Source organism: Lithobates pipiens, unplaced genomic scaffold (assembly GCF_037356315.1).
Source record: "Lithobates pipiens isolate NorthernLeopardFrog02 unplaced genomic scaffold, aLitPip1_a1.2 Scaffold_16, whole genome shotgun sequence".
NCBI lineage: Eukaryota > Metazoa > Chordata > Amphibia > Anura > Ranidae > Lithobates > Lithobates pipiens.
In genome coordinates, this window is record NW_027507748.1 from 207,974,940 (window position 1) to 207,996,561 (window position 21,622).

General features: G+C 47.8%; 1 protein-coding gene across 1 annotated transcript in view; it reads left to right on the plus strand.

Moving 5' to 3' along the window:
- Positions 1-9,632, plus strand: part of RPA2 (replication protein A2) — a 43,192-nt gene extending 33,560 nt beyond the window's left edge. Inside the window, exons 7-9 of the mRNA XM_077480941.1 lie at positions 586-708; positions 889-983; positions 8,779-9,632. Of these exons, the coding sequence (XP_077337067.1) occupies positions 586-708; positions 889-983; positions 8,779-8,863 (303 nt within the window). The 3' untranslated portion in view covers positions 8,864-9,632. The remainder of the gene's footprint in view (positions 1-585; positions 709-888; positions 984-8,778) is intronic.
- The last annotated feature ends 11,990 nt before the right edge of the window (positions 9,633-21,622 follow it).

The window sequence follows — 21,622 nt, forward strand, 5'->3', positions numbered from 1 at the left end:
TCCCCCTATTCTGTTGGCAATGGACTTCTGCTCAAAAGTTAAAGCTACAATAATAGGGCTGACATACTTGCCTTTTCAGGAAAAAGTTATGATCCAGACGTCCTTTAGTGCTGACAACAAGCCTTTGGTTATGTGATCTTTGCTAATGGGGAAGGTCAGTGTTCAGAGTCCTAGGCTTTTGGAAATGTGTCTTGCTTGAAGGAAGGGAAATTATATTAAACCCTTCTGTTACTCATTAACTATTCCCCCCCCCCCCCCCCCCCCCAAGACCTTTTTATTTTTCCTTAACCTTTTTTACTTGGTTTTGGCTCACTAACAGAGGTTAGAAGATATGTAAGAAATCTGTGGCCTCACTTGGGAGACTTCATGTGTCAGTGACAATGTTATCCAGAGAGGAAGTGAGGGGAAAATCTCTGAGGCCACGAATAGCAATTGAATCCTAACATGTTCTGACTTCTAACCCTTACCCACTTTATCCATAATTCCAAGTTCTACTTTCACCAAGACATTTTATTTCACATTAGAAATTGTTTGTTGAACAGTACACAGTGCTTTGAGGTTTTTTTCTTTTCCCTTTTTCAATAGCCTGGAGGTGCTGGGTCATCTTTGGCACTTAATACACCTGGCCGTGCGAGCAGTGACACAGGTGGCAGCTTTTCTGGAGGAAATGATATGCATACAAATGGACTGACACCTCATCAGAGCCAGGTTTGATAACCCATAGCTTAGCATTTTTATAAGCATTTCTGTCTGTTTAGCTATCTGGTGACAACAGGATTCAATACATTTGACATGGTAATTTTTTATAAATTATGTTTGTGGTTTTGGTTGTTGTAACGCTAGACTAAAAATGCAAACTTTTTTTTTTTTTTTTTTCTCTTGTATTAGATTTTGAATCTTATAAGAAGCTGTAAAGGAAGTGAAGGCATGGGCTTTGAAGACCTGAAGTCAAGACTGCATGGAATGAATGTGAATACTATCAAGTGAGTATGGGAAATATGGTGCTAACATTGGACTCCCTGTACAGCATCTGGGCATTTGTACATGAATATAAAAATTGTTGCTAGCATATATGAAGTTTTCTTTTGCTAAAAGAACAGTGATCTGGACTTGACTGTTCTGAAAACACAAAACACTGGGATAACTCGGGCTGTGTTCTTACATGTACCTGCCATGCAGGTTATGTTGTGGAAATGGGCAAATCCAAGATCATGCTTGGTTTGGCTACCCACTCTATGCTATCTGGTTGAAGTATTAAACTGTAAAGTACCTGATTCATAGGGTGTAAAAGGAAATGTGCCATGCTGTTAGTAATGGCTTAAACTTGGTAATATAGCATATATCAATCCCATCTTCTATGCATCAGTATCTAATGTATAACTATAAAATAAATCAAGTGTGTTACTTGAATCCTATATTGATATAAAAAAACAAGACATCCCTAACACATGGGTGCTCAACCTGTGGCCTTCCAGCTGTTGCAGAACAAGTCCCATCATGCCTCTGCATTCAGGAGTCTTTGAGATAACTGTCAGCCCTGCAATGCCTCATGGGACTTTTAATTCTGCAACAACTGGAGGGCCACAGGTTGAGCACTCATGTCCTAACACAATGGTGAGAAATACTTTGCTCAGTGATATGCACTTAGAACTGTGAGGCCCCGCTACTTTGAAAATGTAGGAGAAAGCAACACTGGGTTCTCAAGATTAGTGTGAGGGGTTCCAGAATGTCAGTTCAGAGTGGATAGATATTTTTATTTTATTTTTTTTTCTCCAAGTTTTCTGATTTCTGGACCAGGGTCTGGAGCTCAGAATCTTCGAAGAGCTATGGGTGGGATAAAGTCTCCAACCCAGTGTCCAGGTCTTACCGGAGACCATCAAGCTGATGGTGCAGCTGTGCATACCTGTAGGAAGCCATGACCGTACAATAGATTGCTGCTCCACCCAAGAGAGAGGAGGTCTCAGGATAGGAGTCATGAGACTGCAATCCTTCCCTAGGTGTCAGGTTGCATAGAGCAGCCAGAGCATGTGTGTCCGACAGTGTGGGTGCAGTCGATGACGGAACATCAGGGAGCTGCAAGAGAGCTGGGGCACAGTGTTCGATGGCCTGGAGGACCAAGGCAAAAGGCCTGAGCTGTGGTGCTGCTGGAGAGAGCCAGAAGGCCGCTCCAGCCCCCTCCACAGCCTAGCTCTCCAGGGGGGGGGGGGGTCAGAGAGCCCTTGACTGAGGCACCGCCTCTCTTCTCACAGAGCTGTGAGTGTTTGAGCTGGTGGGGGACAGATGCAGCATTGGACTGAGGTAAGTATGATTCAGGAAAAAAAAAACAAATCCCATGCACTTTTTTTTTTTTTTTTTTTTTTTAATAACCCTGCGGCTGCCAGGGTTTTTTCACACACAGTACGGTGTCTGCAACCACCAGGATTGTGTGTAAAACTGACAGGCAGACTCATGCCTCTCAGTTGGTTGCATTAGGGTGGCTATACTGGGCTCCGCTTGCCCATCTGTGGGCCCGGGGCCAACATGGCAGGTGGAAGGATGACGTGTATGACATCACTTCTGGGTCAGCTTTGGTGTCCCTGTCACATTTTTAATCACAATTGCGCTGTCATGCAGCAATGTAGCCATATGAAATTTTCATCTTTCACCCTTTTTTTTTTTTTTTTTCCTTTTTTTTTTCTCTCCACACAAACAGCTTACTTTTGGTGGTATTTAATCACCACTGTTCTTTTTTTATTTTTTTGCCAAACAAACTAAAAAAAGACCGAAAATTTGGGGGAAAAAGGAAAAAAGTAAATTTTTTAGCTTCTGTTATAAAATTTAGCAAACCGATCATTTTTTTTTTTTTTTTTTTTTCCTTCTCCTTAAATGATGAGCACTGGTGGGCACTGCCCTGATTATCAGTGCACATGTGCACTTTCACACTAGCTAGTTACTGTGACAGCATGAGGAAAAGAATGTTGATAACCGACACAGCTAGTCTCTTAGCCATTGGGTTGTTACGCCAACTTTGGGAGAATACTAGGCATTACATGTTATGTAAAACACAGAACTTTCCAGTTTCGCCCAAGATGTGGTCCCTTAGGTAACAACCCTCCAGCCTGCCATGCAGTCATCGGTTTTATTTTGCCTAGTGAAGGAGAAGGACCTAGGAACCCTGATGGGCTCATCGGTCCGTCATTTTTTTTTTCTGCAGAAGCTTGGCTTTTTGCGCACGATGATAGATCCCTGATCTGCTATCAACAGCCGGCTTGTAGTCTCCCCAGCCTGGCCATCGAGCGTGTGCAGATCGCAGCTCCGAGCTAGGCCGGCCACGACGAAACCTTCAGCTCCAGAGGTGGTTGGTGAGCTTTTATGCTCCGGGGCACACATATGACTGGGCTACTGATGTCTGCGTCACAGTGTGCCGGGCCAACAGCCACCCTGTACTGATCAGAGTGGGTCTGTAATGGAATGTCTCCCAGCTCTTCAGGACTGGTAAGTACAACTCTCCCTGCCGCGGTGAGGCCGAGCAGCTGGGCATTCCCTGGGAGGTTGATTCGGGGGTCCCTCACCTCCCTCTGTTCTCTCCCTGTCCCTATGTTCCCTCCCCCTCCCTGTGGGGGATGCTGCAGAGCGGGGTGTGTATCTGGGGGGGGGGGGCAATGCACTGGCTGGCTGTGTCCCGAGTCCTATATTTTCATATCCCTGGAAGGTGCCTGCGAGGCTGTACCTGTGTCCTTTGCAGCGCTGTTTCACCGCCATTTGTTTTTCTCTGTCCCTCATGGTTTTTGCATTAGCGGCCATCTTAGGTGTGGGCAAGGGAAAGCATACTCTCCTGGGCTTCGGTGGCCATTTTCCCTGTGATTTGTCCTTGTACTGGATGCCGGCGGCCATTTTCTGGAAGCCTGAACACGTTTTCTGCGTTCTCTGGCGGCCCCTGTGCTCTGGCGGCCATTTTCCCTGTGTTTTTATGTCCTTATACTGGACGTTGGGCGGCCATTTTCTTTGAGCCTGAGCACATTGCGAAGCGGTTTCAGCACCATTAGCAGCAGCTTCCACTGACACAGAGCTGATTCCTCTGCACCTGGGAGCCAACAGACCACAGGCACTACCTTCTGGATAGCGCTGAACCTTTCAGGGTGGTGAGTCCTGCGGGAAAGAGCCCCTCAGTCAGCAGCAGTAAGGAGGGTGGGACTGTCACTGTCCTAAGTCCCCTTCGGGTGGCAGACAGGGTAGGGTCAGCATGGCTTCAGAAACTGGTGTTTCTTACCCCGAAATCCAGGCAATTGCAATCGGTTCGCCTGCGGAATGCGCAGTGCCTTTTGGACACCTTGTCGGCGGTCCTCAATTCGTTTGTTTCCAAGATGGAGGCGGTGCGTGGGCGCAAAGGTGCTAAAAAGTGCGTGCCCCCCCATAACCCTTGGGGAGAGCTGACTCGGGCCCTGCTGGGGCTGGTGACCCCTGCTCTGTTGTTTTCAGATGACGCTGACCAGGACCGTTCTGACGGTGAGGATGAGTACCCGTCCGGGTCCGTGCGCGACAAAGAGCTTGTTGGAGCACTTATCACAGCTGTGCGTGATACCCTGAAAATTCAGGAGCCAGCAGATCCCTCTGCTGATGTAGCGGTCCTTTTTGGGTCCCGTAAGCCAGCCCGTTCACCTAAGGTTTCCGTATCTGACTTATTTTGACAAGTTTGTTTTACAAGGAATGGGGTCGACCGCAACAGACCTTTTCGGTCCCCAAATACATGGCGGTGCGTTACTCCTTTTGAAGAGAGCCTTTTCAAAAAGTGGTCGGCTCCTCCGGTCGTGGACCCCCCAGTATCCAGGTTAAACAAAGTAACCACAATCCCGGTAGAGGGGACTCCTGCATTTAAGGATCCCACAGACAGGAAGGCCGAGGCAGTGGCTCGTTCCTTCTTTACAGTTGTGGGGTCAGCCTTGCGAACAGTACTGGCGTCAGCAGTGGTGCTGAGGCGCCTGATTTGGTTGAAATGCTGGTCAGCTGACCAGGCATTCAAGAAAGCCCTGACGGATCTTCCCTTTCTTGGCGACCGACTTTTTGGAGCCTCTTTGGATGACATTAAGGATGCCACTGGTGGTAAGTACACTACTCCCACAGGCCAGGAAGGCTAAGGAGTCATGCCGTAGCCAAGGGCCCTCCTTTTCCACTCACAAACTGCTTTTTCGTCCGCCCGGAGCTTCGGCCAAATGTCCCCAGCCCGACGGGACGACCACGGAAGGACAAACGTCCCCGGAGTCGCAAGCCTGCGAACAAAAGTGCTACCGCATGAAGGTTTGCCCCACCCATGTCTCGGGTGGGGGGTCGCCTTTGGGATTTTGCAGGCCAGTGGTCCTCTTGACTGTCTGACCAATGGGTTTGTGATCTGATTTCCTCAGGCTACAAGATAGTTTCTCTATTGGCTGCTAAACAGATTCCTTCCCTCCAGCATTCCCGTTCTCCCGGCTCGCCAGGAGGCCCTCTTGTGGGCCATAAGGCACATGCTGAATCGCGCGGTGATTGTACCTGTTCTGGAATCGGAACAGTTCCAAGGGTTCTACTCAAACCTGTTTGTAGTACCCAAGAAGAAAGGGGTACGTCCAATCTTGGATCTAAAAGCCCTCAATCACTTTGTGAAAGTGTAGAGGTTCATAATGGAATCAGTTCGCTCAGTAGTCGCTGCACTCCATCAAGGGGACTCCCTGACGTCCTTAGACATCCAGGATGCGTACCTGCTCATACCCATATGCTTCTGGCATCAAAAGTTTCTGCGGTTTGCAGTCGGGAAAGCCCACTACCAGTTTGTGGCTCTCCCTTTTGGTTTGGAATCGCCCCCCGAGTCTTTACCAAGGTATTGGCTCCAGTTTTGGCATTGCTGTGGCAACGTGGGATCACGATTGTGGGATACCTAGACTATCTGTCGGGTGGAAGCATTCAGGTGACTGAGCTGCTGCCCAATTGCCTCCCCCCCACATTGCTTTACAATCAGGGAAGACACCCAGGGTCTTTTATGCTGGCCATACTCTATGTGAAAAATCGTTCAAACTCCTTTTAATGACCAAACTTTGATCGGTAAATTATTCAATGGTCATAATTTGGGTTTTTCGTTCGGTTTGTCACATACGCTTAGTGCAAACAGTTCAGGCGAAAAATGCATTAACCTTTCAATTTATCGTTCAGTAGAATTTTCCAACCTGTTCCTTCGATTTTTTTCAGCTCTGAAAACTTAAAACGAATTTTCTATTTGTGATCATTTACTGGACAAAAAGGAACAAACGTTCCAAATTACATTTTTTATAACAATTTTTTTTGGGCTAGTGTAAGACTTATGGGAAAATATAGGGTAGTTAAGCTTGTCACTATTTCATGGCTGCATGCAAATTTAAGGTTTGACATGTTGAGTATCTATTTAGTTGGTGCAACTTTTTGTAAATTTTACTAAAAAATTGGGTAAGGGCCGGTTCACACTGCAGGCGAGGCGACTCCGACTTGCCTCGCCGCGACCTGCCGCGGCCTCAGCGGCGACTTGCAAATGACTTCTGTATGGAAGTCAATGCAAGTCGCCCCGAGGTCGCCCAAAAGTAGTACAGGAACCTTTTTTCTGAGTCCGAGCGACTCGAGTCGCTCCTCTCAGAACGGTTCCATTGTACAGAACGGGGGCGACTTGCGAGTCGTGTCGCCTCGCATCGCCCGCTGTGTGAACCGGCTCGAACTTATTGCGTTTGTATGCCCTAAAATCAACCACCTCCCGCCCGCGCTATAGCCGCAAAATGGCTACGGAGCGGGCCTTAATTGCCCGGAGGGCATCCATGTACTTCCTCCTGAGACTGCGCAGCGCCCTCTGTGACCAGCCAGTCAGAGACTTGGCTGATCACATATCGGAATAAGGGCCAATCCCAGCCCCTTACCACATGATGTAGAAGATCGTCAGACTTCAGTCCCGATCACAGAGAGCCACTGCTGCTATGCAGTGCCACCTACCAGTGCATATCAGTGCCGCCTCATCAGCGCACATTAGTGAAGGAGAAAAATTACTTGTTTTTTTTTCTCATTTTAACGAACTATGAAACGGTTTATATTTTTTTTAAAGAATTTTCGGTCTTTTTTTTTTTCTGCTGGGAAAAAACAAAACAAACCCCAGCAGTAATTTAAATGCCACCAAAAGAAAGCTCTATTTGTGTAAAAGAAAAATGATAAAAATTTCATTTGGGTACAGTGTTGCCTGGCCATGCAATTGTCAATTCAAAACGTGAGCGTGCTGAAAGCAAGTGGTTAACTTCAGTGTGTTTTGCGTTTTCCTAGACTTTTGCAGTGATATTGTGTGATTTAAAAAAAGAAAAAAAAACGACCACTATTTTATTTTCTAGGGTGTGTGTGCTTTCATAAATTGTTTTGGGGGTTTCTGTAATCTTCTGGCCTAAAATAATTTTTTTTAAATGTGTGCAGAAATGGCTCTGGCAGAAAGAGGTTTAAAGCTGCATATGGGAGACATGAAGATGTGTTAATACGTATGGTACTCTCCCCCTCATACACTTTTCTGTTACAGCAGTTTTTGGCGTGTCTAAATTATGACAGTAGTTCAACAGATTTCTTTTTGACCAATGCTGCTCATTACACTCTATAATCTAACAGACCTGGTCAGACACACCCTTTCTACAAGGCATAACTGCTCATTTAATGTAAGTCTAGGGGAAGGTAAAAAAAGCATTTATACTTGTCAGATCCTCCACTCTGGAGGTGGCATGGCATGTCTGTTGGTTTCCTGACATCCAGTGCATAAGGACCCTGGATTAGTCTAGAAAGATGTCTTTTAACTTAGACCACTGAAGCATAGGCTGAGAATTGGGTAAGTAAATCTGCTTTCCCATGCCCCATAGACCTAGGGATGCACACCCACGACAAGGGGGAACTTTCTAGTTTCCTTGAGTTCAGCTTTAACCACTTGAATATCATGTCTATATATTTTTTACACGTTTTTGCTAGAAAATTACTTGGATATATAATTTTTTATATTCTTTTTAGCAAAGACCCTAGAGAATAAAATGGTGGTCATTGCAATTTATGTCATGCGGTATTTGCACAGCTTTTTTCAAATGCCATTTTATGGGGGCGGGGTGCACTTTTTTAATGAATTTTAATTTTAAAAAAAAGTTACCCAATTTTTTTTGTTAAGTTATTCGTGGCAACAGTTGAGCTTGGGTAAAAGATTCTTCAGTTCACCCCAACCGCACACCCTTTAGCTGCAGGGACCAGGGGTGTACACATTTCGCAGGTGTAGCAGGAGTTATACGCCCTATCATGATTAGTGGGTGTAGCATCTGCCAAGCATGACCTACCTATTCAAGTGATTGAGGCTGCTCTGCAAGTGCCCTGCAGCCTTGTGCAGTACAGCAAACAAGGGGTTAAAGCTGGCAATGTTGTTGCTGTTGCTGTTTGGTTTTTATTTTTATTTTTTATTTAAAAGTAATGCACTTGTATCATAAAACCATCAAAATCATCTTTAATTAAAAGAATCTCAATTTTGCAGAGTGCCACAGTGCTGCATCCCACCATCCCAGGGTCACCGTCTTGGCATTAGAGTATAGTTGCCGTGTTGCCACTCCCCGACCTAGTCATAGGGGAAGTGACAATACAATCACGGGAGGATGTCTACTGATGCCCTCCCACATTTGAAACCCACGCTGTAGCCATCTTTCGGCTATAGCGCAGGTGGAAAGTGGTTAAATATCCTCTTTTTGAGATTATACCTGTTCAGCATTTTGTCTCTATTAACACGTAATTTTTTTTTTTTTTATATAGACAAGCTTTGGAGTTTCTTAGCAATGAAGGTCATATTTATTCCACCGTGGATGATGACCATTATAAGTCAACGGATGGTGATTAATCAAATGGGAGCCAAGAAGAAACCAATAGTAACCTTAGAGATGTTTTGGTTGATTGCGAGAACAGACGACGACAGTTGGTCATTGCTGGTATTTGTTTTGCTTTTAGCAAGCTAAGCATAGTATATTGTCCACCCCTTTTATTACTGAAATATACACACTTGATTACATATAAACCCTGGGAGGGAAATGGTGTACATTTTGTTGCTTATGTTCATACATCTGGACCATATCCACGTAAAACTACCAGTTAATTTTAAGTGCAAAGAAAAAAATGTTTTCTCTACTGGTGTTTGCATCAGCATAAAAGAATAGAATTTTATATCTGCTAGGTATGAGAATGTTTACTGAACTGGCTAAGTTAAGTGAATGCCATTATTCATAGCGAGAACAGCTATTTTCAAGGGTCTCACCATGAATATTCACCTTCTTTGTAAAAGATTATATTGTGTATCCAGTTAAGCTGTTTCCTTAAAGTTTATCTGGGAACCATGTATATGCAGCTATACTGGTATTGTGTGGGTAGTTTAACTCGATATGCTACCAAAAGCTAAAATTTCCATTTAGATTTGGAACCACCTTTTTAATGTCTGTCTAATTTCTCTAATCTATTCTGTACAGACTGTATTCAAGGATATCGCTTATAGCTGTGTTGTACTATGACACAAGGATTTTTCTTAATTTTAATATTTGTGTAGTTTCAGTTGAACATTAGTCTTTAAAATATATGTAAATAAAACATGTAAAATAAATTTGGATGATATGAATAAATTGGTCTCTTCTGTTCATTTGTAGTTTATTTGTAACCACCCCATCCAGGTGAATAGCGTTGGAGGGGCCTAGCTCCCAGTTATCTTCAGCTCTTATCTGTCATTGTCTGGAGTGTGGGTGGGCTCCTTTCTAGCCAGCACCCCACAGGACTACACTTCCTAGCAGCCTGAGCGCCTCACATACATTTAATGTGTTTGCGGGGCCTAGATCTACAGGCAGGGACTTCCAACAAACAGATTCTCAATATTTTTCTAGAGGATTGACCTCTTTAGTGTACCCTTCTTTGTAAGGATATTGTGATACGCTAGAGCAAGGTCAAGCTTTTTTTATTCTAGACCAGGGAGGACGAGTGGAGTTTGAAGGGGTGCTTTCACATGGTGTATGCTTCAGCATGTGTGCATGGTTCAGTACTAGGGAGTGTGACCAGAATAGAACACTGGTAGAGCCTGCTACTCTACTAGTTTCCTTTTTTTTTTTGGAGACTATCCATTGATGGCTATTGTTATGATCATCATTTTACAGCTGGGGGGGGGGGGGGGGGGTTGGGGGGTTGGGGTGGAAATGCAATTACCAATTAACCACTTCAACTCCAGAAGATTTTACCCCCTTCCTGACCAGAGCACTTTTTGCGATTGGGCGCTGCGTCTCTAACTGACAATTGTGCAACGTTGTATCCAAACAAAAAATTTACGTCTTTTCCCCCACAAATGGAGCTTTCTTTTGGTGGTATTTGATCACCTTTGCGTTTTTTTATTTTTTGCGCTATAAACAATCGTAAATTTTGGGTAAAAAAAGCAATATTTTATACTTTTTGCTATAATATCCCCAAAAATATGTATAAAAAAAAATTCCTCAGTTTAGGCTGATGGGTATTCTTCTACATATTTTTGGTAAAAAATAAAATAAAATCGCAAATGGCGTATATTGATTGGTTTGCGCAAAAGTTATAGCGTCTACAATATAGGGGATAGTTTTATGGCATTTTTTTTTTATTCTTTATTAGTAATGGCGGCGATCTGCGACAGGGAGCAGTAAAACTGTCGTGACACAAGGCAGAACGGGGAAATGCTTTGTTTACATAGGCATCTCCCCATTCTGCCTCTCCACACCATAATTGCATGGAGTTCTCGGGACCCGTGGGCACGCTCCCACAGCGGGGTGCCCAAAAGGCAGCAAATTTTAAATGACGTACCTGTACGCCCAGTTGCCTGCCTGTGCCATTCTGCCAACGTACATCTGCGTGCGTGGTCAGCAAGCAGTTAAAACTCAGTCTGTTCTGAAAAAAATTAAAATGGGGTATAATCCACTTGGATGCACTAAGTAGTGGTCATATGTACAGTTGTACTTTTGCAATTTTTTGGGGTTTTAATGTTTTTAGACCTTGGTCATGAAGGGGTTAAACATGGTGATTTTATTGAAGTAAGTTGAAGAGTTCTCCTAAGGTCCGGTTCACACGGAGGCAGCACGACTTACAGCGTGGCTGCCTCAGGCGACCCAGACACGACCGCTGCGGTGACTTGCAAAACTACTTCTGTATAGAAATCAATGCAAGTTGCCTCAAGTCGCCCCCAAAGTCGCACAGGAACCTTTTTCTAAGTCGGAGCGACTTGTGTCGCTCCGATTAGAACGGTTCCATTGTACAGAACGGGACGCTACTTGTCAGGCTGCTAAGTCGCATGACAAGTCGCCCTAGTGTGAACCGACCCTACAGAGTGCTTTGTGTAAATTTAAAAACACTTTGGGGTTTATTTACTAAAGCTGGGGAATGCAAAATTAGGTTTTCTTCTGCATAGAAACCAGCTTCCAGTTTTTATTGCCAAAACTGAATTGAACAAGCTGAGGTTAGAAGCTGATTCGTTTCTATGCAGAAATTAGCCTAATTTTGTGCACTCCAGCTTTTTAATAAACTCCTTTTGTGTTGTGTTTACATTGAGTGTTGTCACAGCACACCCATTCAATGTAGGGGGGCCAGCAAAGCGATCATGGCTCTGCCCAGCCTTCCACACAGCAGTCAATTACTGCTATAGTGATCAACTGCAGGTTGATTGAAGCCAGCAATAGATAATTAACCACTTGTTACCCAGGCCAATCCTGACATTTCTCTCCTACGTGTAAAAAAATTGTATTTATTTTTTTTCTCTTTAGTTCATTGGTGAACACAGAATCTTCATCTTGACCTTAGGGTTATCACCCCTTTAGGAGAGGACTAGGCAGAAAGTGCTAAAAACAGCAACACTTGCACAGTACCACCCAGGGGGCATTCCTACTTGCTATAACCCCTCACACTGCATCCAGCAGCTCAGGTTGTGTTTTTTTTTTTTTAATGCCTAGTATAGAAGGACCTGGCTCCCAGTGGGGACCATTGGTCCTGGGAATTTTTTTATTTTTTCTCAATTTTTGATTCCTGTGATCTAAAATCAACAGCTGGACTGGATAATATAGATCCTGGTAGTCTCCCCTGCTTGGCCATCATACGTGAGCAGGCCCTAGCTACATGCTAGGTCGGCCAGGACATGCCCCGTCTGATCCAGGGTCAGCCGGTGAGCTATATGCTCCGGGGCACACATATGACAGGGCTACTGCTGTCTGCGTCACAGTAGGCCGTGGCCGACAGCCACCCTGTACTGTTTGGGTGATGGGTCTGTCTGTGGAATGCATCCAGCAGTCCCTGCAGGAGGGGTAAGTATGGTTCCACCTGTCTCGGCAGGATGGAGCAGCTGGGCATTCCCTGGGAGGTCAACTAGGGGGTCTCTCACTCTCCCTTTCTTCTCTCCCTGTCCCTTCCCTCCTCCCCATGCTTTGGGCCTCTGTGTGACTGGGCAAATGGGGATGCGTTGCACGTAACTGGCCTGGGGTCCTCCAGGGGTGGGCTCTGGGTCCTGGCAGGGGGCTGCTCTGGGTGTTGGGGGCCCGCTCATTGTCTTCCCTGTTTCTGGGCCACGGTGGGGTGTTTGTGCTGTGTTTTGACATGTGGGGAGGCAGCCATGGGCTCTGCGTCTATTTTCCTGGGGCCGCGGACAATTTATTTTTTATATTTTTGTAGCTACAGCCAGTTTTTGCCTTTCAGCCATTTTCTGGACGTTTGCCTGCCATTTTCTCAGCACCCTCAGACGTTTTTGCTGAGGTGGCTGGTGGCCATTTTCTAGTAGCCTCAGGTAGTTTTGCCTTTAGCGCTCGGTGCTTGTTTCCTTCTAGAACCGTGCTTTTCACACACACACACCTCGTGGATGACAGAGGAGAGCGGACAGCGGCAGCTCAGTACCTGGGTCAGGGTGGTGAGTCCTGTGGGGAGCCCCTCAGTCTGTGGCAGCTAGGAGGATGGGCATTTTGTGTGACTTGCCTTAGGTCCCTAAGTCGTGACAGGCGAGTGTGGGTCAGCATGGCGTTGGAAGCTGGCGCTTCTTCCCCAGACATCCCTGTTATTGTAAATGGTTGCCCTGCACCTGCGTTGCCTATGGCGATCCTGGAGGCCTTTGTTGCGTGCTGGCGCAAGGGGGGTAAAAACGCCCCCTCCCCCCACTGTCCTCTGGGGAAAGCTCTGATTCAGACTCTGGCCCTGCTGTGACAGGCGGCCCCTGTTCTGACGTGTCAAGAGGATGTGGACCGGACAGTGAGGATGACTGTGTCCAGGTAAGCGCAGGAAAAGGTGCTTGTAGGAGCACTTATTACAGCGGTGCAGGATACCCTAAGGATGGAGTATACGGCGGGGGCATCTACAGAGGTGTCGGTCCTTTTTGGGTTCCACAAGCCGGCCCGCACAACTAAGGTGTTTCCTTACCCAACTTATTTTGATAAGTTTATTTACAAGGAGTGGGGAAAACCGCAGCGGCCTTTTCAGTCCCAAAACGCATGGCGATGCGTTACCCCTACCTCAGTGGGATTTGAATCTGGTGCTCTGTGCTTCAGAAACCTCTGTTTGAAAACATCCCCTTATTGACACTCTCTCAGAAAGTAGTCTTTCTAGTGGCTATTACATCTGCCAGGAGGGTTTCTGAGTTGGCGGCCTTGTCTTGCAAGTCTCCCTACTTGATCCTCCACAAGGATAAAGCGGTGCTGCGTCCGCAGCCTTTGTTTCTGCCAAAGGTTGTTTCGGCTTTTCATCTAAATGAGAACATTGTGCGTCCGTCCTTATGTTCTCGGCCGTCGCACCCCAAAGAGGTGGCTTTGCATTCCTTGGCCGGGGCTCTGCGGGTGTATCTGTCTGCTACGGCTCCTTTTCGGAGGTCGGACTTGCTGTTTGTATCAGTGGCTGGTCCGAAGAAGGGACTGGCAGGCAATTGGTGCCTCTTGGGATTTCCGACATCGAGCGTCGGTTTCCCAGGTGTGTAAGACGGCAGCCTGGTCGTTTTTCAAGTTTGATGTGAGCGCATCTTTGGATGCTTGCCTCGGCTGCAAGGTTTTTGCAGGCGGCTGTTTAGGGTTGCAACTCCTCCGTTGAGGAGCTCTGGTTGTTATGGCTGGAGTTATTTTCTTGCCGTTCCCACCCATTTGACACTGCTTCGGGACGTCCCTAAGGTCAAGATGAAGATGCTGTGTCCGTCAATGAACGAAAGAAAATTGGATTTCTCTTATGTTCACCGACCAACGCGGCTCCTCTCTGTAATTAACTGGGTTGTATAGCCTGCCATTAGGAGAACTGGGCAAAATTGCTACACAATACACAACTTTTAATCCTGCCCCAGGGGGGCGGACCCTGTGCTATCAACCCTCCTCGCTGCTCCCAGCAGCTTCAGTTTTTATTTTGCCTAGTAAGGAGAATGACCTGGGAACCCTGCAGGCCCTCTCAGTCCATGTTTTTGCTGCTTTTTGCGCAAGATGAAAGATCCTGAGATCTTCTATCCAACTGCCGGCTGGGTGACAGGCTGGTTAATGATATCCTTGTAGTCTCCCCAGTCCGGCCATCGAGCGTGAGCAGGCCGCAGCTAAGGCTCGGCAGGCCACGGCATGCCTCAGCTCCAGAGGTGGTCGGTGAGCTTCAATGATCCGGGGTATACATATGACCAGGCTGCTGCTGTCTGGATCTCAGTATACCGGGCCAACAGCTACCCTGTAACTGCGCAGGAGTAGGTCTGTGATGGAATATCTCCCTGCTCTTCCGGACTGGTAAGTACGGCTCTCCCTGCTTTGGTGGGGTGAGCGGCTGGGCATTCCCTGGGGGGTCGATTCGGGGGCCACCTCACTTCCCTATATTCTCTCCCAAGTCCCTATCACCCCTCTTCCCCCCCCCCCCCCCGAGGGGGGTGGCTGCATGCGCTGCGGGCGATGTGTGTGTTCGCTGGTTTCTCACCTGTGGGCACTCTGTGAGGCTGGCGTTGGTCCTGGTCCCGGTCTGGGGGGTCCCAAAAGTGTTTGTGGAGGTTGTTCTGGCTGTAGGCAGGTAGCACATTTCTAGTTTTGTTCTGTCACCGCATGGCGCTGTCTGGCGGCCATCTTGGATGTGGGAAAGCCTGTATTCCCCTGGTGAGCTTCAGCAGCCATCTTCTTTAGGATCTCCTATTTAGTTACATTGGCGGACATTTTCTTGAAGCCTGAGCGCTCTTTTCACCACAGTTCTCTTGTGGCAGCATTACATGCGCTCTCACTTGCTGTTTCCTGTGTCCACTGTGTGTACAGGATGCTGGATGGCTCCTTGCTGAATGCTGAAGCTAGCTCTGCAGAGCGTTTCACCGCTGTTATAAGCAGCTGCTGCTGACACAGTTTTTTCCTCTCTGCAACTGGGAACCTCCTAGGGACTACAGGCACTGCTAATGGCATTCACAGAACGCCCAAGGGTGGTGAGACCAACTCTTGCAAGGCCTCAAGTAAGTTTGTGACGCAGCCCAGGATATTCTGCCTCTGTTATCCAAGGCTTCAGTGTCAGCTGTGGTGCTGAGGTGCCTAATTTGGCTGAAATGCTGGTCGGCTGACCAGGCATCCTAAAAAGCCCTGACGGATCTTCCCTCCCTTGGCGAGCTGCTCTTTGGAGCCTCGTTGGATGACATTATTAAGAATGCCACTGGTGGTAAGAGTACTCTACTCCCACAGGCCAGGAAGGCCAAGGAGCCTCGCCGCAGGCAAGGGCCCTCTTTTTCCGCTTAAAAGCGGCTTTTTGGTCCGCCCGATGCTTCGCAAAACGCCCCCCAGCCCGACAGGACGCCCACGGACGGTCAGAAGTGTCTCTGGAACCACAAGCCTGCGACCAAAAGTGCTACCGCATGAAGGTTTGCCCCCACCTACTTATCGGGTGGGGGATCATCTTTGGGAGTTTGCAGCCCGGTGGACCTCCTGTTATCCGACCAATGGGTCTGCGATCTGATTTCCAAAGGCTACAAGGGACTTGCTGAATCGGGGTGATTGTACCAGTTCCGGAATTGGGACGCTTCCAGGGGTTCTACTCAAATCTGTTTGGACGTACCCCTTCCTTCTTGGGAACCACAATCTTGGACTTAAAAGCCCTCAATCACTTTGTAAAGGTGCAGAGTTTCAGAATGGAATCGGTTCGCTCAGTTGTCGCTGGACTTCCTGGCGTCCTTGGACATCCAGGATGCTTACCTGCACATGCCCATTTGCCTTCGGCATCAAAAATTTCTGCGTTTGGCAGTAGGGGAAGCCCACTACCAGTTTGTGGCTCTTCCTTTTGGCCTGGCATCAGCCATCCGAGTCTTTACCAAAGTACTGACTCCAGTTTTGGCGTTGCTGAGGCAGCGCGGGATCGCGATCATGGGTTACCTAGACGATCTCCTGAGAGCATCTTCCACCTCAGAATTAGAGGAGGATGTGGCGATCACCATGTAGACCCTGCAAGAATTTGGGTGGCTGTTGAACCTAAAGAAGTCGGTGGTTGTACCAACTCGGCGTCTAGTACCTGGGGTTACTGTTGGACTCCAGGGAAGCGAGGGTTTTTCTCCCCTCAGACAAATTGTTGACTCTCAGATCTGGGGTCAAACTACTGATGAACCGCAAGTGATCATCGCTCTGCTTTTGAATGCGGCTGCTGGGGCTCATGGTAGCCTCCTTCGAGGCAGTACCTTGCCAGAGTCCTGCAGAAGGAGATCTTGACAAAATGAAACAAATCTCTGTTGTCCCTGGATCGGCGGATCCAAGTGAGCCAGCCAGTCAGGGACTCCCTGATCTGGTGGTTGAGGTCCCCGGTGATTCAGTCTGGGAAATCGTTCCTTCCGCTGAAATGGACAGTGATCACTACGGACTCCAGTCTATCCGGCTGGGATGAAGTAATGGGGATTCAGTCGGCTCAGGGGCTCTGGTCGACGGAAGAATCCAAGTTGCTGATCAATCTGCTCGAATTGAAAGCGATCGGGCTGTGTCTCCACACATGGTCGATGTGTCTTCAGGGGCATCTGACAAGGATACAGTCGGACAACGGCGCGGCCGTGACGTACATAAATCACCAAGGGGGAACAAGGAGCTCAGCCACTGCTCGGGAGGTCGCTCACATACTTCGGTGGGCAGAGCGACACGTTCTGGCCCTGTCGGCCATTTACATCCCAGGGGTGGAAAATTGGCAGGTGGACTATCTGAGTCGACAGATGCTAGACCCAGGAGAGTGGGCATTGCACCCAGAGATATTCAGGCTGCTGTGCTTTAAGTGGGGCACACCAGATGTGGATCTATTGGCCTCCCATCTCAATCGGAAGGTGCCCAGATTTGTGTCCAGGATGAGAGGTCCGTGGGTAGACGCGTCAGACGCGCCGGTGGCTCCGTGGGATCAGTACCGGCTGATCTACGCCTTTCCTCCACTGAAACTATTGCCACGTCTGCTTCGCAGAGTGGAAGCCGAGGGGATTCCAGTAATCCTGGTTGTCCCAGATTGGCCTCAGCAGCTCTGGTACGCAGACCTGGTGCTTCTGGTGGCAGTCACTCCCTGGCGACTGCCACTGCGAAAGGACCTCCTATCTCAAGGTCCAATCTTTCACCCTGCTTTACCATCGCTGGCTTTAACAGCATGGCTATTGAGGGCCAGGTGCTGAGGAACCGGGGTCTGTCAGACTCTGTGATTCCAACTATGCTGAGGGCATGGAAATCGGCCCTGGCTGTCTTTTTTTTCAGCGACCCCTGGCGTCTCACTCATTAGTGAGTACCTTTGTTTAGGGGGTACGACATGTAGTCCCTCCGGTGCGTCCTCCGTTACCCCCATGGGATTTGAACCTGGTATTGTCGGCGCTTCAGAAGCCGCCGTTTGAGAATATCAGGGAGATTCCCCTGTTGACCCTTTCACAGAAGGTGGTTTTTCTAGTGGCCATCACATCGGCCAGGAGGGTTTTGGAATTGGCGGCCTTGTCCTGCAGGTCACCTTATCTGGTCATCCACAGGGATAAGGTGGTGTTGCGTCCGCAACCGTCCTTTCTACCAAAGGTGGTTTCAGCTTTTCATATCAATGAGGACATTGTATTACCATTGTTGTCTCCTAAGCTGAAGCACCCCAAGTAGGTGACCCTTCACGCTCTCGATGTGGTTAGAGCACTGAAGGTGTACTTGTCTGCCACAGCTCCCTTTCGGAAGTCACACTCACTGTTTGTTTCGGTGGCTGGTCCTAAGAAAGGCATGGCGGTCTCGTTGGCCACCATTTCCAGGTGGATCAGACAGATTGTAGTCCAAGCCTATGCCTTGAAGGGACAGGTGCCCCCCCCTATCCAGTCACGGCCCACTCTACAAGAGCAATCGGAACATCTTGGGCCTTCCGACACCAAATGTCTGATGCTCAGGTGTGTCAGGCGGCGACCTGGTCGTCTGTCCATACATTTACCAAGTTCTACCAGGCAGACGTCAGTGCATCGGCTGATGCCTGTTTTGGCCGCAAAGTTTTGCAGGCGGCCGTGTAGTTGCAATTGAGTTTTTCCCTGGTTTTTCGATAAAAACGCAGTACTGTTTTGTTAATGCACTGTTGCATTACTTCCGCAATGTTGCAGTCTTGGGGATCACTCCTGTTGAGTATACCCGGTTATATGGTGGTGTTTTTCCACACTGCTTTTTTTTTTTGTGGGTTTAGTTTCACTAGTTCCCACTTGCCATGGTGGATGAAGTTTTTATGCTGTGTTTTCCCACCCCTCGTTTGGCACTGCTTGGGGACGTCCCAGTTAGTTACAGAGAGGAGCTGTGTCGGTCGGTCGGTGAATATAAGAGAAAATAGGATTTTTTGGTTCACCGTAAAATCCTTTTCTCTGTAATCTACGTTATACTGCTTGTTGACGTACTGAATCTGCTGGGAGCAGTGAGGAGGGTTGATAGCACAGGGTCCGCCCCCCTGGGGCGGGATTAAAAGTTCTGTGTATTGTGGGATAGATTTATGGCATTTTTATTATTTTTTTTTTTTACTAGTAATGGCGGCGATCAGCGTTTTTTTTATATTGTGACTACGAGATTACGGCGGACACATCGGACATTTTTGACACATTTTTGGGACCATTGTCATTTATACAGAAATCACTGCTATACAAATGCAATGATTCCTGTGTAAATGACACTGGCAGGGAAGTGGTTAACCGGTGAGTGGCAGTGTAGGGGTTAAGTGTTCCTAGGGGTGTGTTACTAACTGTTGGGGGCTGGGCTTTCTTTTAGTGAACACTGATCTCTGCTCCAATCACATGGAGCAGAGATCAGCGTCACTTGTTGCTAGGCAGAACGGGGAGATGCGGTTTACAACGGCATCTCCCAGTTCAGCCGTCCCGTGAGACGATCGCGGGTATGCCCGTGGTGATCGAGTCCACGGGACCTGCGACCGGACTCATGGGGGTCCCGACCGACCGGCACGCGAGCGTGTCACCGGTGGCGCGTGTGCGATGGCAGGGCGGCAAATTTAAAGGGACGTACAGGTACACCCATTTGCCGGCCTGTGCCATTCCGCCGATCGGGAAGTGGTTAATAAACCCCAAATAAAAATATGAATCTAAATTTCCTACCAAATTATAACCCTATCTGACCTGAATAAAATATGCATACCGTATATACTCGAGTATAAGCCGAGATTTTCAGCCTCTTTTTTGAGGCTGAAAGTGCCCCCCTCGGCTTATACTCGAGTCATCGCTGTCTGCCCGCTCGATCAGCGTGTCGAGCAGACAGACAGCGGCCATTCTAGAATTCAAAAGCCGCGCCTCCGGCTCCGCCTTCGCCTGTGATAGGCGGAACACTGAATTTCCCAGCAGCCTGTGTTCCGCCTATCACGGGCATCGTCTCATCCTCGTACTACGGACGAGGATGAGACGATGCCCGTGATAGGCGGAACACAGGCTGCTGGGAAATTGAGTGTTCCGCCTATCACGGACATCCGATAGGCGGAACAGCAGTCAGTGGGAAATTGAGTGTTCCGCCTATCACCGACGGAGGCGCGGCTTTTGAATCCTAGAATGGCCGCCGACGAAGAGCTGAAGGACGGAGGCTCGGGACGGGACGGGACGGGACGGGACGCAGGCTGGACGGACACAGGCAGGCTGCACGGACACACGCGCACGCACGCACACGCACGCACGCACGCGCACGCGCACGCACACGCACGCGCACGCACGCACACGCACGCACGCGCACGCACGCACATGGACACACACACACACACACACACACGGATGCATGGACACACACACACACACACGGATGCATGGACACACACACAGGGATGGATGGACCCACAGGGATGGACGGACACACAGGGATGGACAGGCATGTCTCACCCTCGGCTTATACACGAGTCAATAATTTTTTCCAGTTTTTTGGGGGTAAATTGGGGGCCTCGGCTTATATTCGGGTCGGCCTATACTCGAGTATATACGGTAATACAGTAAGTTACACATCGGAAAAACCCTCTTGGACTTCAGAATAGTAACGCTCCTTTACATAAGTCAAAATTGCTACATATTAACAGACTTTGATTATTTTTCGGGGGAAAAAAAAATTCAAGGGGGTACACAAATTATATACATATGGTGTGTGTGTGTTTGGTTTAAAAAAAAAATAAAAAAATTCTTAATACAGAAGAGAATAAAATATACTATATGCTTCCAAAAAAAAAGTCCTATGCCCCTCCTACACATATGCATGCAATCAATGTAGTATACTTTAGAGTAGACTACAAATCCTAAAATATTTGCTGTACTTGAAACATTGCCACAATGGGGTTATGCCAGTTCTGAGCCACACTAAATGCAATATGGTGCCGAAACATTGACATTATTATACAGGATTTATATAGCGCCAATAGTTTACGCAGCACTTTACAATATATAAAAGGAGGCAATACAAGAGGATTAAGAGGTACCTGCTCAGAAGAGTTTACAATCTAATAGGGTGTGGCAGGTGGTACAAAAGGTTGTAACTGTGGGGAAATGAGCTGATGGAAGTGGTAGGAAATTAGTTGGAGACATGATAGGCTTCCCTGAAGAGATGAGTTTTCAGGGATTGCCTGAAGGTAGCAAGAGTAGGGGATAGCCGGTCCAGTGGAGGTAGTGAGTTCCAGAGGATGGGAGAGGCTCTGGAAAAATCCTGGAGACAAGCAAGCTTGAGAGTAAGAGGTCTTGAGAAGAGCGGAGAGGATGATTTGGGTGATATTTTTGGTGATGTAGCTCGGGGCAGAGTTGTGAATGGCTTTGTATGTTGTGGTTAGTATTTTGAATTTAATTCGCTGGGTGATTGGGAGCCAGTGTAGGGATTGGAGGAGAGGGTTGGCAGACACTGAGCGGTTGGTAAGGTGGATAAGTCTGGCAGCAGCATTCATGATGGACTGAAGAGGGGATAACCTATGAAGAGGCAGGCCAATGAGAAGGGAGTTGCAATAGTCAAGGCGAGAGATAACGAAGGAGTGAATGAGGAGCCTGGTGTCGGAGTCTAGGATTACACCGCGTACCCTGGCGTGAGGGGAGGGACTGATGGTTGCATTGTTGATTTTGATGGAAAAGTCCAAAAAGACATACCCCATACGATGTCCTCGTGAACTAAATAAGCTGTGTTGTAGTGAGCCAGCTCCATAGCATTGCTCTTCTTGGAATTCCTTGTGATCACATTTA